The sequence below is a fragment of the Triticum dicoccoides genome, chromosome 3B (assembly GCF_002162155.2).
Source record: "Triticum dicoccoides isolate Atlit2015 ecotype Zavitan chromosome 3B, WEW_v2.0, whole genome shotgun sequence".
In the NCBI taxonomy this organism is placed as follows: Eukaryota; Viridiplantae; Streptophyta; class Magnoliopsida; order Poales; family Poaceae; genus Triticum; species Triticum dicoccoides.
The window spans coordinates 464299840-464312676 of NC_041385.1; the positions used below are offsets into that span (position 1 = coordinate 464299840).

A 12837-nucleotide genomic window follows, 5' to 3' on the forward strand; every position below is an offset into this window, starting at 1 on the left:
TTTGCATCGTGGAGACTCAGATTGCAAAAAATCGAGTGGAAGGTTTGGCGGCTTCATTAGGTTTTCGAAGTAGTTTTGCAGTAGCTAGCAGTGGGAGGAGTGGAGGTTTATGTTTTTTCTGGAAATCAAATGTTGATCTTGTAATAAAAAACTTTTCGCAGTACCATATCGACTCATGGGTCTCTGAACCAGGTTGCGAGCAATGGCACCTCACATGCTTTTATGGGGAGGCAAACAGGAGTTTGAGACACAAAACCTGGGATACCATGAGAAGACTGAGGGGGGAAAGCACTCTACCTTGGGTTTGCATAGGAGATTTCAATGAAATTCTACGTCAATATGAACAGATGGGGCCAAATACTCACGATAGTTCACAAATCGCGGGGTTCAGAGAAGCTGTAGACGTCTGTGGTTTATTGGATCTAGGCTATAAAGGTTTGGACTGGACGTTCGAGAAGCGGGTGACAGGTGGTGAATATTGTAGAGTCTGTTTAGACCGAGCTTTGGCGTCTCCGAGATGGTCAAATATATTCCCATTTGCAAGTCTGGAACACTTGGCAGCAGCTAAAAGTGATCATACTCCCATCTTGTTGATGACAGACATGGAGGTGGGTACAACAAGAATGGATACCAGAAAACTTTTTCGGTATGAATGAGCGTGGGAAACGGATGGCAGGTTCAAGGACGCAGTGTATGCAGAGTGGAATGGTGACGCCCCTGCTGGGTCAGTTGCGGAGTTGGCCAACAAACTCCACAATGTATCTACGGCACTGACGCAATGGGGCAGGCAAACTTTTGGCTATGTCCGTGTCGAGCTGCGGTCTTTGCGGCGTCAGCTCGCTTTGCTCCGGGAGGCCCCGGGGCGAACGGGCCCTAGTCCGGAAGAGAAAAGGATTGAAGATCGCATGATAGAACTATCATATAGGGAAGAGATCATGGCAAGGCAGCGATCCCGGATCACTTGGCTGACGGAAGGTGATAAAAACACAGAGAGTTTTCAGAGGAAAGCGAGTGCGAGAAGGGCGAAGAATAACATAACACAATTAAACCGAGAGGATGGGACTGTTTGCAATGACAGGAATGAGTTATCTAGTATGACAACTGAATTTTATTCTAATCTCTATACCTCGGAGGGCACCATTGGCATGGAAGAGGTTCTTTCTCACATACCAGTACGGGTTGATGGCAATATGAATGCAAAACTGAATGCAGTTTACAGCAAAGAGGAAGTAAAAGAAGCCCTTTTTCAAATGTTTCCAACAAAAGCACCTGGCCCGGATGGCTTTCCCGCGCACTTTTTTTAGAAGCATTGGGAGTTGTGTGGTGATGAAGTCACAAGGATGATTATCCGAGTGCTTGATGGAGTTGATTCACCGGAGGAGATAAATAATACATTCATCGTTTTGATTTCCAAGATTGCTAGTCCAAAAGTTTTAGGACAATTTCGGCCTATAAGCCTTTGTACTGTAATCTACAAGATTGCTTCAAAGGTTTTAGCTAACCGGCTGAAATATATTTCCCCCAGTATCGTCTCCGAAGAGCAGTCAGCTTTCGTTCCTAGACGCCTCATTACGGATAATTTCATAACAGCGTATGAATGTTTGCACTACATGAAAACTAGAAGGGTGAAGGGTAATAGATTTTGTGCGCTAAAGCTCGATATGATGAAGGCTTATGACCGTTTGGAGTGGTCGTATCTAAAGGCAGTAATGCTTAAGATGGGTTTTAGTCCCAGATTCACTGAAACTATAATGAGGTGCGTAACATCGGTATCCTTTTCAGTCCTCTTTAATGGTGGGAGTTTGGATGTTTTCAGGCCATCTCGGGGTCTACGGCAGGGAGACCCAATATCGCCGTATCTTTTTCTGCTGGCTGCTGAGGGTTTATCATGCTTGTTAAAGGCAAAAGGAGTGGTGCGGGGCATAGAAGTTGCACCTGGTGCCCCGGTGGTTAATCATCTACTTTTTGCAAACGATAGTTTACTCTTCTTTGAAGCCACCGATGCTAGTGCTGTACAAGTCATGGAGATACTCACAAAATACTGCAATGCGTCTGGCCAACAAATAAATGTAGACAAGTCATCCATATTCTTCAGCAAGGGTGTGGCAGATGCTACGAAGGGCTCAATCAAACAGATTCTGAATGTTTTTAACGAATCTTTAACAGAGAAGTATCTTGGTTTACCTTCAGATGTAGGAAGAGCAAAAGAAGGGTCCTTTAAATACTTAAAGGATAGAATCTGGAAATGGATACAAGGATGGATGGAGAAGTGTTTGTCAATGGGAGGAAAATAAGTCCTAATTAAATCGGTGGCACAATCCATTCTCACTTATTCGATGGCATGCTTTAAGCTCCCACGTGGTTTATGTGAGCACATTAACAGCATAATCCGGAAGTTTTGGTTGGGGGGGGGGGTAAGAATGGAGAAAGGAAAACAGCTTGGGTGTCGTGGAATACAATGACAAAACCCAAGTTCATGGGAGGACTCGGCTTTAGAGATGTGGAGCTTTTTAACTTGGCGCTTCTTGCCCGACAAGTTTGGAGACTGTTACAGGAACCAGAAACGCTAAGCGCGCGAGTACTCAGAGCCCGCTATTATCCTGGAGCTAACATTTTAGACGCCACCTTGGGCACGGCCCCCTCCCAGGTCTGGCGATCGCTTTTGGAAGGACGGGATGTTCTTTCCTTGGGCCTCATCAGGAGGATCGGGTCAGGTGCGAGCACCCGAATCTGGAGTGACAACTGGCTGCCGCGAGATTTTAAGCTCCGGCCGATCTGCGCAAGAACAAACGACCCACCTATGATGGTTGATGAGCTTATCGACCCAGTAACACGTTCTTGGGATAGGCAAACTCTCATGGATCATTTCATTACTCCGGATGTGGATGTGATTCTTAATATACCTATCAGCACCCGGTTACAGGAGGATTTCTGGGCGTGGCACTATGATCGACGGGGTGTTTTTTCAGTAAAATCAGCATATAGAATGATCACTGCTATTAAGGCGCAGAGAGAGGACTGGTTAGAGCATCGGACGGGACACTCAAATGTTGTTGCAGATAGGAGATCATGGACACAGTTGTGGAAAGCGCAAGTCCCATCCAAAATACGAGTGTTTGTATGGCGGCTCGCACATACATCGATCCCTACAGGACAGGTCCGATTCGAGAGGAATATGACGGACAACCCAATATGCTCTATCTGTAATGCAGCGGAGGACTCATGGCGCCACTCGCTTCTTAGTTGCAGTATGGCCAAATGCGTTTGGGCTCTAGGAGATGAAGAACTCCTAGAACATGTGCTATCAAACCAAAATGAGGATGCAAGGCTATGATTGTTCTGGTTGTTTGAGTCCACAAGTCAGCATGATCTTGCTCGAGTTCTAGTGACCATGTGGGCGATATGGTGGGCGCGGAGAAAGCCCATTCACGACAATGAATTCCAGAGCCCACTGTCCACGATGTGCTTCATTAAGAGGTATTTGGAAGAGCTAGAGATTGTTGTTGTCCGTTTGCCACAGAAACACACAGGTGCCATTCATCGGCCACAGGCCAGGAAATGGTCACCACCGTTAGGTAATGCAGCAAAGATGAATTGCGATGGTGGGCTATCTACTTTGGGAGACAAAGGGGCTGCCGCGGTTGTTTGCAGAGACAAGTCAGGCACATATCTGGGAGCCTCGGCTGTTGTTTTTGAAGGCTTGCTCGATCCGGCAAGTCTGGAAGCGAAAGCATGCAGCGAGGCGCTAGCCCTCGTGCAAGACCTAAATCTGAACGACTTGGAGATTGATTCGGATTGTCAGGAAGTAATCTCAAACATCACCAATGGAGGGTCACCTACTTACGCACCGATCATCAGGGAGATAGAGTTCAGTAGGAACCTTTTTTCTTCTGTTATTTTTCGTTTCGAGCATAGAGGAAATAATTTTGAGGCCCACTCGCTAGCTAAAGGAGTTGCGTCTCTGGCGGTGGGTCGCCACGTGTGGCTAGGGGTTTTGCCCGACATTGCTTGTATTCCTCGATTTTTAAGTTCTGAATAAAGCCCCTAGTTACCTTAAAAAAAAAACCAGGCCCGGTGGAGAAAACCAAACACGCCCCTAGCAATAGCAGTCTAGCAGTTTCTCAAAAAAAAAAAAAAAACTAGCAGTCTAGCAGCAACAGGTCCCTTGTGCACACGCACGGCCAGCGCCTCGCCGATGCTTTCGCGAACCCAAATCAGTGACGCCGACGGCACGACCGCCGGAGGTCGCCGCGACCACAACTGCACTCTGCGCTTCCATATAACTGAACAAGTTAACCGAGCCTCACCTTTTCACAGCACGACATGCCTTGCCGCCGCACCCCGTCGAGCCGTCAAACACCCACGCTGACCGCCGCCGCCGCCGCCCACCCAAATCTTCCGCCGAGCCCCGCCCACCGCCAGCAATGGAGGCCCGCCTCCTCAAGACCCGACCGCTCCACGCCATCTTCTCAGACGCCACCATCTCCCGCTTCGCACGCAACCTGTTCGACGCGGTGCCGCGCCCGACCCCGGCGTTCTGCAGCACCTTCCTCTCCGCGCTCTCCAGGAGCTCCTCCCACCAGGACCTCCTCCAAGCCTTCTCGTCGATTCATCTCAAGGGCGCCGACGTCCCGTCCGGCTGCGTCCCGCTTGTTTTCAAGTCGTGCGCGCTCACCGCTTCGTCCTGCCAGGGCAGGCAGGTGCACTGCCATGCTCTTGTCCGTGGGCTGCTTGGGGATGTCTTTGTGCTGACAGCTCTGGTGGATTTCTATGCCAAGAATGGAGACATGGAGTCTGCCGTCAGTGTCTTTGACGAGATGCCGGTGAAGGATCCGATACCGATAAACTGTTTGATCACCGGATATTCGAAATCTGGTGATGTGGGTAAGGCCAGGAGGCTATTTGACGGTATGGAGAGGAGGACATCCGCTTCGTGGAATTCGATGATCGCCTGTTATGCTCATGGTGGGGAATTCCGGGAAGCATTGATGTTGTTTGATCGGATGCTGAGTGAGGGTGCAAGACCAAACGCTATCACCATCACGTCAGTGTTTTCGATATGCGCCAAGTCTGGCGATCTTGATACTGGCAAGCGTGTAAGGGCTCTGATCGGTGAGGAGGACTTGCAGAACGTGATAGTGCACACTGCTTTGATGGAAATGTATGTAAAGTGTCGGGCTATCGACGACGCACGTCGGGAGTTTGACCAGATGTCAGAGAGAGATGTCGTGGCATGGAGCACCATGATTGCAGGTTATGCGCAGAATGGCAGGCCACTCGAATCTCTTGAACTGTTTGAGAGGATGAAGGCAACCGATTGCAGGCCAAATGAAGTGACACTTGTTGGTGTGCTATCCGCGTGTGCGCAGTTGGGTTCTGATGAATTGGTTGAGCAGATTGGGAACTATGCTGAGAACCAGAGGCTACCACTTACGAGTTACCTAGGATCTGCGCTAATCGACATGTACACCAGGTGCGGGCATGTTGGAAGGGCCCGGAATGTCTTCAGCCGGATGGAACAAAAAGGGGTCATCACATGGAACTCCATGATCAGAGGCCTAGCAATGAATGGCTTCGCAGAAGATGCGATCAGCCTGTATGAAAATATGGCGGAAAATGGAGTCCAGCCCAATGAGATCACCTTCGTCGCGCTGCTAGCAGCATGCACGCATGCTGGCTTGGTAGACCAAGGTATGGCATTCTTCGAAGAGATGAAGAGAGAACACCATGTTTCCCCTCAAGTGGAGCACTGTGCATGCATAGTGGACCTCCTGTGCAAATCCGGCAGACTGTGGGAGGCGTACAAGTTCATCTGCGACATGGAAGTCGAACCAAACGCAGTGATCTGGACCACGCTGCTCAGTTCCTGCAGAGCCCATGCTGATGTTGAGCTTGCAAAGCTTGCCGCGAGCAAGCTCCTCACAGTGGAGCCTGACAACTCCTCAATCTACGTCCTCCTGTCCAATATCTATGCCGATGCCGGCCTCTGGGGCGATGTGAGGGAGATCAGGGACCTGATGAGGAGCAAGAACGTGCAGAAGCTGTCTGCCTACAGTTGGATAAAGCTTGATGGTGAAGTGCACAAGTTCCTGGTGCAAGACACATACCACCCAAAATCAGCTGAGATTTACGACGTCATCCACGGCTTGGGGTTGCTCCTAGACCGCGCCGACTCTGATCCAGACCTGCTAGTTTCCGAGCTCTGTTGAACCTTTATTTTTCAAAGCTGAGAGCTCTGTTTTTTTTGGAAGGAACACAAAGCATTCCATTGATTAGACGAGCTGGACTTGCCAGCAGACAAGTTCTTTTACATATCTTGGAAAGGTATCAAGCCAAATCTGATAGATTCTCAATTCCATACATACACTATAAGTAGCTAAAGAGTGTGCAGAAATATTACAAAACCAGTGAGCAAGTTCCTACCTTACACGACTGAAAAGCTGATTGCATCACATCTTTTTTTTTCTGACAGAGGTTGCATCATATGCAGTTGGAATTAGTATATGATCTCATATGCAGTCATATCCCTTCTCTTTGACCAGCTTCGTTTCTTTCAAATCACAATAACCACAAGAATATAAACTTCCAGACATTTTGCCTGCTCTATTTTCAGAATATCCTCCATCACTGAGGTGGCATTTGGGCAATTGATAAGTTTCATATGACACTTCCAAAAAAGCAGTTCTCCAAATAACCTTACAAACTTGCACTTTAGGAAGCCATAACCGTGACAAATTTGCACTTTAGAAAGCAATGACCTCCGCCTTCGTCTAATTAACAACATATTGGGCATAGTGTATCTGCTACAATTCCTCTTTTCCGCAGTTTCATTCTTAGACGTACGCTATTACGGGTTAGTGGTCATAAAAGGTGAAAGATTATGCTGGGCAGGGGTAAAAAGTCCACAGTTTCTTCCAAAATACGCTCTCCCTTTGAACACTATCACTTGATGACGAAGCTACATCGTGTGCAGAGTTCCTGGCTTGGTTGTCCAAGCTGGTGTATCTTCAGCACCTTCCTGGATCGGAATTTGGAGAGTGACATGTACATCTTCATTAAAAGTCGATCGGAGCTGTTGTATATCCGCTGTGCTAGAGGTAGGGTCAATTAAATCTGAAACCTTAGCAAAAATATGGCTGCCTTTGCTGAGATGTTACACTGGTTTTGTGCAATTAGTTGCCCGCGCAACCCACATTCTTTCCCCTCCTTTTTATTTTATCCTGATTTCTAGAAAATGTTAAATACTCCCTCCGTCCGGAAATACTTGTCCTAAAAATGGATAAAATGGATGTATATAACTAAAATAAGTCTAGATACAACCATTTCTAGGACAAATATTTTCAGTATCCATTTCTAGGACAAGTATTTCCGGACAGAGGGAGTAATTCTTATTCCCTCTGTCCCAAAAAAATATAAGACGTTTTTAACACTACACTAGTGTCATAAATGTTCTTATATTATGGGACGAAGGGAGTAGATGTTAGTAATAATATGTCATGTGACTTGTAAAAAACATCCAATAATATAACCATTTGTGACCTACACTAAAAAAAATGGCAAGATTCATACCAATTGGATAGCATGCACATGATATATTTGTCTTTTTTGTAGAGTTCACAAGATGTTATATTTTGTTATGAGTTTCTGCAGATGCACATTATATGTCATAACTTATATCCATGAAATATTTCAGGATTTGTGGGAACTCCAAAATAAAAATATATAGAGAGAATATGCACAGCCAAATTTACTTTCCGATGCTTCCATCTCCTACTCTCCATATAGTTCCACTTTTCAGCACGTGTACTCCCTTCAAAATACTTCTTTTTTTCACCTTACCTTCAAAATACTTCTCCAACATTTTCGCAAAAAAAAAAAAAGAAAAAAAAAAACTTCTCCAACAGTATGAAACCACCGCTCTTGTAATTCGATTCGATACTCTTTGTTTCACGAGTGTTGGGCCTTCCTTTCTGGGGCCTGGCCCGGTGCCCCGGTGAAGAGATTTGCCTAGAACTTGCTTATTTTTGTTTTTGGTAACCGTAGATTCGCCTCCTATAAGCAGCCCAATTCCCGGCTACAGCGCGAGGCACAGATTGGCAGATACCCTTTTCGCCTTCCCCTGAGCCCGATCGAGCAAGCCAATGGAGAAGCAAGCCGACAAGGCCGCGGCGCCGGTCGACGACGGCATCCACGAGGAGTCGCCGGCCTCCGCCCAGAACGGGAGGCCCGGATCCGAGCCGGCGGCCGCACCCGAGGTGGAGGTGCAGCTCTTCCGGCGGGGCCGGGGGCCGGTGGCCGTGTTCCGGTCGCCCCTGGGCGGGTACACGCAGGACCAGCTGGAGGTGGGGGACATCCTGGAGAAGCACGGCCTCAAGTGCGTCTTCGCCTTCGACGCCGCCTCCCGCGCACGCGGCGTCGCCATCCGATTCAACCCCCGCAACGGCCGCTCCCTCCTCCCCTACGCCGCCGACTCCACCATCTTCCTCGACGGCGAGCCCAAGGTAAGTCGCGATTCCCAGTCCCCTGTGAAATTTCGCGCAGTTTGTCTGCTGTGATGTCCGCCAGGTCTACTCATAGTTAGCAAGTCTTCATGTGCCGTGTTTGTCTCTTTGGTGATTTAGGATCCTTTGCTGAAGCCCATCACCAAGGTGATGCTCACTGTCTGCGCCATGACAGTGGTAGCTGCGGTGATACTGAAGGAGGCGAAGATGCCCGAGTGGCTTAAGGGAACCAAGCTAGGCAACCTGAAATTCCCACCGTGGGTGCTGGCTTGCATGGTCATTGTGTTCATGAGGCTCCGGAAGAGAACCAGGGATGTCATGAAGAAGATTGGCTGGTCCTCCTGAGAAGGTAGCAACAGTTTCACTCTTTGGTCCTCTGTTTTACTGTCAAAACTGATGCTACTCAGTAAATGAATTGTAATAGGTATAACATGTAGGCCGATAGACAGTGACAATATCGGCCATAGAATGCAATTATGCTTTAGAGTTCTGCCCTAGATTATCAGTGATAGTATCAACTAGATGTTGTGCCTGTGCAGTTTGAGATCTGGTACAAAGCAAAAATACTCAAATGCTTCTGATTAAAAAGAAAAATAAAGTATCCATCCTTAGTTACCCCTAATTACCACTCATTTCATGCCAAAATGTAAGGCATGCACACATTCCAAGATATAGGTTACACTGACCATTGGACCAACGACACATGGTTTTATATGACACAAAAACAGGAAGTCACCCTAGCTCTTCTTTTTTCTTTGACAACAAGGAAGTGACCTAGCTCAATTGGTTGGGGTAGTGGAGTCGAGAGTCCTATGTCTAATTATTGGTCCGCCTTAACCTCAAATTGCTTGTGCACCTTATATTTTGGGGTGGAACGCTAAGAAAAACAGCTTCATGTTGAGAATAGCCTGGGCATCATTCATGATTCTGTGTATTTCTGCTACAAAATTGATGTCGTTCCTTGACTAACTATGGGATGCTATGTGCTTCAACAGTTCAACTTCGTATTTTCATATTTGGTTATCTGAAATTAAGTTTATCTTGGTTCTTCCATGGAATTTTAACCTAGACGCACTTGACAGGTTACTAATGGCAAGCACACTTTTGGCCCCTCCTTCCAGTTTGCCGTCAATGTTGGAGATGTACTGGGCAGTGACATACTACATGTAAATGTTCAGAACAAATGCATCTTATAGATCCCTTATATTTGACCTTATGTTTAGCATATACACGACGCGGTTTGCCAGTGTGGCATTTTTGCTTGTAGCAAGTGTGCATGAATAAATGTAGCCGAACAAACTGGTGTGCACTCTGTTTCTGTGAAGATTTTGTTCCCTGACCCTTGATGGTGCTTTAACGAGAAATTTAACTGCTAAATTATTTCTTCTCTCCTCTATCAGTGCTAAATTCAGTTATCAAAATTCTATCTGCCTGTATCATGGCTTGCTTTGCTGCCTGGCCTGCCGAAGATCACGAAGCTCTGGCGTGGGATGCCAGCTGCGGCTGTACACCTGCCAGTTTGGCATTTTGGCCGATATAGCTTTCTTGTTCTCGCTGGATTCCCCTGATTGGCCATATCATATGCTCAGGCAAACTCGTGGCACCACAGCTTAGCGTCCTTTCTTATTTACTTGAGACATGATCAAAGCCGGATGTACCAAGATGTGCCATGGTACCTGAACTATATATATGTTGAATCTTCCCAGCCTCTCTCCACCCAATAGGAACGCGCTCAAAACCAGATCATCCTGTGAACTCTTTTTCCTTTTGAACTATATTAGTTTGTGGCGGGATGCAGGGAGGAAAATATCTCTACTCTTATTCTTGCAGATGGATCTGAGTGCTACCTTTGAATCATTGATTGCGAATGGATCATCAAAATTGCACGGGAACAGTTACAAAAGAAAATCACCAGTAATCCCTACAGGAGCACGCTCCATGCTTGAAATGGTGAAACCTATTCCTATCTCTCATAACAATCTCCCTGTCGAAGACCTTAGATATCATCTTGGTATAATCATGGCAGTCCTTGCACACTCTCAAGTTCTTCACGATCCTAATCACCGTGCCTTCTGGCAACGTGATAAGACCGAAGGCGAGGGCAAGCTTCTCACTGTGCAAGGAGATCGCACTTTCTTTCTCCTCTTCCTCGATATCGAACAGTACCTCTTTTGTGTTTGCGGCGTACCCTTGCAACCTCAGCTTATGGCTCATACCTGCAAGCATGGTCTCGATATCCTTGTATCTGGGGTGAGACTTGCTCCCGACGAAGAACTCATGCACCTTGCCATCAACCTCAATGGCACTAAACCCAGGCACCTTTTTCACTCCCTTAGACTTCATCATGTTCCGAACTTTGCTGACGCCCTTCCAGTTGTGCGACTCCGCGTATATATTAGACAGCAACACGTGAGCCGCATCATTTTTGGACTCAATCTTCGTGAGCTTGTACATTGCGTGTTTGCCCAGATCGACGTTGTTGTGAATCCGAGAAGCGTTGAGTAGCGCTCCCCAGACACCTTCATGTGGCTCCACTGGCATAGAATTGATGAAGTTGACAGCATCATCCAGACGCCCTGCTCGACCATACAAATCAACCATGCAGCCGTAGTGCTCAAGCCAAGGCTCAACTTTGTGCTTATCCTTCATCGAATCAAAGCATGCTCGTCCCTCTTCTACCAACCCAGCCACAGAGCATCCACGGAGCACCGCGACAAATGTGACACCATTAGGCTCCATGCCCGCGCTCTCCATACGCTTGAACAGCTCAAGACACTCCTCCCCCATGCCATTCATCGCGAGGCCACTCAGCGCGCTGGTCCAGGTGTAGATGTTCCTTTCGCTCATGCTCTTGAACACCTCCATCGCCATCGTGACAACCCCACACTTGGAATACATATCCACCAAAGCAGTGCCCAGTGTGACCGACACCCGCATCCCACGGCTGCACACATAGGAGTGCACCCAGATGCCACGTTCTAGTGCACCCATCTGTGCACAAGCAGTGAGCACTGACACCAGCGTCGCCTCACCGACAGAAATCCCAGCCTTCTGCATTTCGTCGAACAGCCCCAAGGCTTCCCTTGCCTTGCCCACGCGCACATAACCTGTGAGCATGGCGTTCCAGGCGACATGGTCCCGCTGCGGCATTCTGTCAAACAGCTCGCGCGCAGTGTCAATATCGCCTCCGGCTGAGAGAGCGCCCAACATTGCAGTGACGCACACCACGTCCGGGCTCACGATCTCCGCGAAGGCGGCCCGCACGGCGCCCACGTCCCCCACCGCCGCGTACATGGATACGGCGCCGCTCTGGACGTGCAGGTCCGCTGCATGGCCGTGGCGGAACGCCGCCGCGTGCACGGAGCCAGCGAGCAGGCACACGGCAACATCGGTGGGCACGGGCGTCGCCGAGGAGGCGGCGGCGGCCAGGGAGGTCGCGGCGCGGACGAGGAAGGTGAACGAGTAGTGGTCGGGCGCGAGGGGGAGCTCGCGGAAGGCCGCAAAGGCGAGGCGGGGGCATGGTCCGCGGGCGAGGGCGCGGAGGAGGCCGTTGTGGGCGAGTAGCGTGGCCGGGCGCTGGGGCAGGAGGAGGCGCGCGTAGGAGAGGTGGTCGGAGGAGGCGAGGGAGGCGACGAAGTCGGCGCGGTGGGAGGGAGAGGCGAGGCGGCCCGAGACGAGGAGGTGCGCGTGGATCTCGCGGAGGCGGGACTGGGAGGAGGAGGCCCCGACGAGGGACGGGAGCAGCGTGGCGGAGTCGCGGAGTCGTGCCGCCATCTTGTTCGGACTGTGATTTCAGACATGGAGCGGGAGCACATATATTGTGTGGATTTGTTTGTCATGGGTTCGCTCATAGATTTTCAGTTTGTAAAATGTACGAGTACATGCAGCATAATATACGTACGTACGTACTGTACATAATAGAAGTATATTTTTGGCACATGGTGTCGTGCTATTCTCGCGACATATGCCGGGGGTGGCTTATCATAGATGGGGATAGAAAAACGTTGCGGGCTCTAGAAGCGGGAGTAGGCGAGACCTCGGATGGCGACGAGTCTTACCCAGGTTCGGGACTTTCCGTGGAGATAACACCCCTAAGGCCTTGTACAATGGGAGGTGCTTAGAGAAATAAACCAGGCTTTTCTTAAGCACCAGTGCTTATTTGTACAAGATAGACGCTTAGCTAAGCGTCTCTCCTGTAGAAATAGGCAGCGATGCTTTGAAAAACCCGGTTTATTTTTTTAAGCATCTCTCTAAGCACCTCCCATTGTACAAGGCCTAATCATGCTCTGTGGGGCCTCCGCATGATGACTATCGTCAATAGAGTGGCTACAAGAGT

The 12837-nt window shown here is 48.8% G+C and overlaps 3 protein-coding genes across 3 annotated transcripts; 2 read left to right on the forward strand and 1 right to left on the reverse strand.

The window, feature by feature from the left end:
• The first annotated feature begins 4144 nt into the window (after positions 1-4144).
• Positions 4145-6432, forward strand: LOC119276535 (pentatricopeptide repeat-containing protein At1g08070, chloroplastic-like). Its single transcript, XM_037557618.1, has one exon. It carries the CDS (start codon positions 4425-4427, stop codon positions 6207-6209), a length of 1785 nt encoding a protein of 594 aa, XP_037413515.1. The 5' UTR covers positions 4145-4424; the 3' UTR covers positions 6210-6432.
• Positions 6433-8062: 1630 nt separating this feature from the next.
• LOC119276536 lies at positions 8063-9842 on the forward strand. Its single transcript, XM_037557619.1, has 3 exons — positions 8063-8501; positions 8622-8850; positions 9584-9842. The coding sequence occupies exons 1-2, from the start codon at positions 8142-8144 to the stop codon at positions 8844-8846; spliced, it is 585 nt and encodes a 194-aa protein (XP_037413516.1). The 5' UTR covers positions 8063-8141; the 3' UTR covers positions 8847-8850; positions 9584-9842.
• Positions 9843-9992: 150 nt separating this feature from the next.
• Positions 9993-12275, reverse strand: LOC119279583 (putative pentatricopeptide repeat-containing protein At5g40405). The gene has a single exon (XM_037560781.1). It carries the CDS (start codon positions 12273-12275, stop codon positions 10410-10412), a length of 1866 nt encoding a protein of 621 aa, XP_037416678.1. The 3' UTR covers positions 9993-10409.
• Positions 12276-12837: the final 562 nt, after the last annotated feature.

Coding starts and splice junctions, on each gene's coding strand:
- LOC119276535 (XM_037557618.1), top strand. CDS start 4,425: ATGGAGGCCCGCCTCCTCAAGACCCGACCGCTCCACGCCATCTTCTCA.
- LOC119276536 (XM_037557619.1), top strand. CDS start 8,142: ATGGAGAAGCAAGCCGACAAGGCCGCGGCGCCGGTCGACGACGGCATC. Junction 8,502..8,621: donor TCCTCGACGGCGAGCCCAAG/GTAAGTCGCGAT, acceptor TTGGTGATTTAG/GATCCTTTGCTGAAGCCCAT.
- LOC119279583 (XM_037560781.1), bottom strand. CDS start 12,275: ATGGCGGCACGACTCCGCGACTCCGCCACGCTGCTCCCGTCCCTCGTC.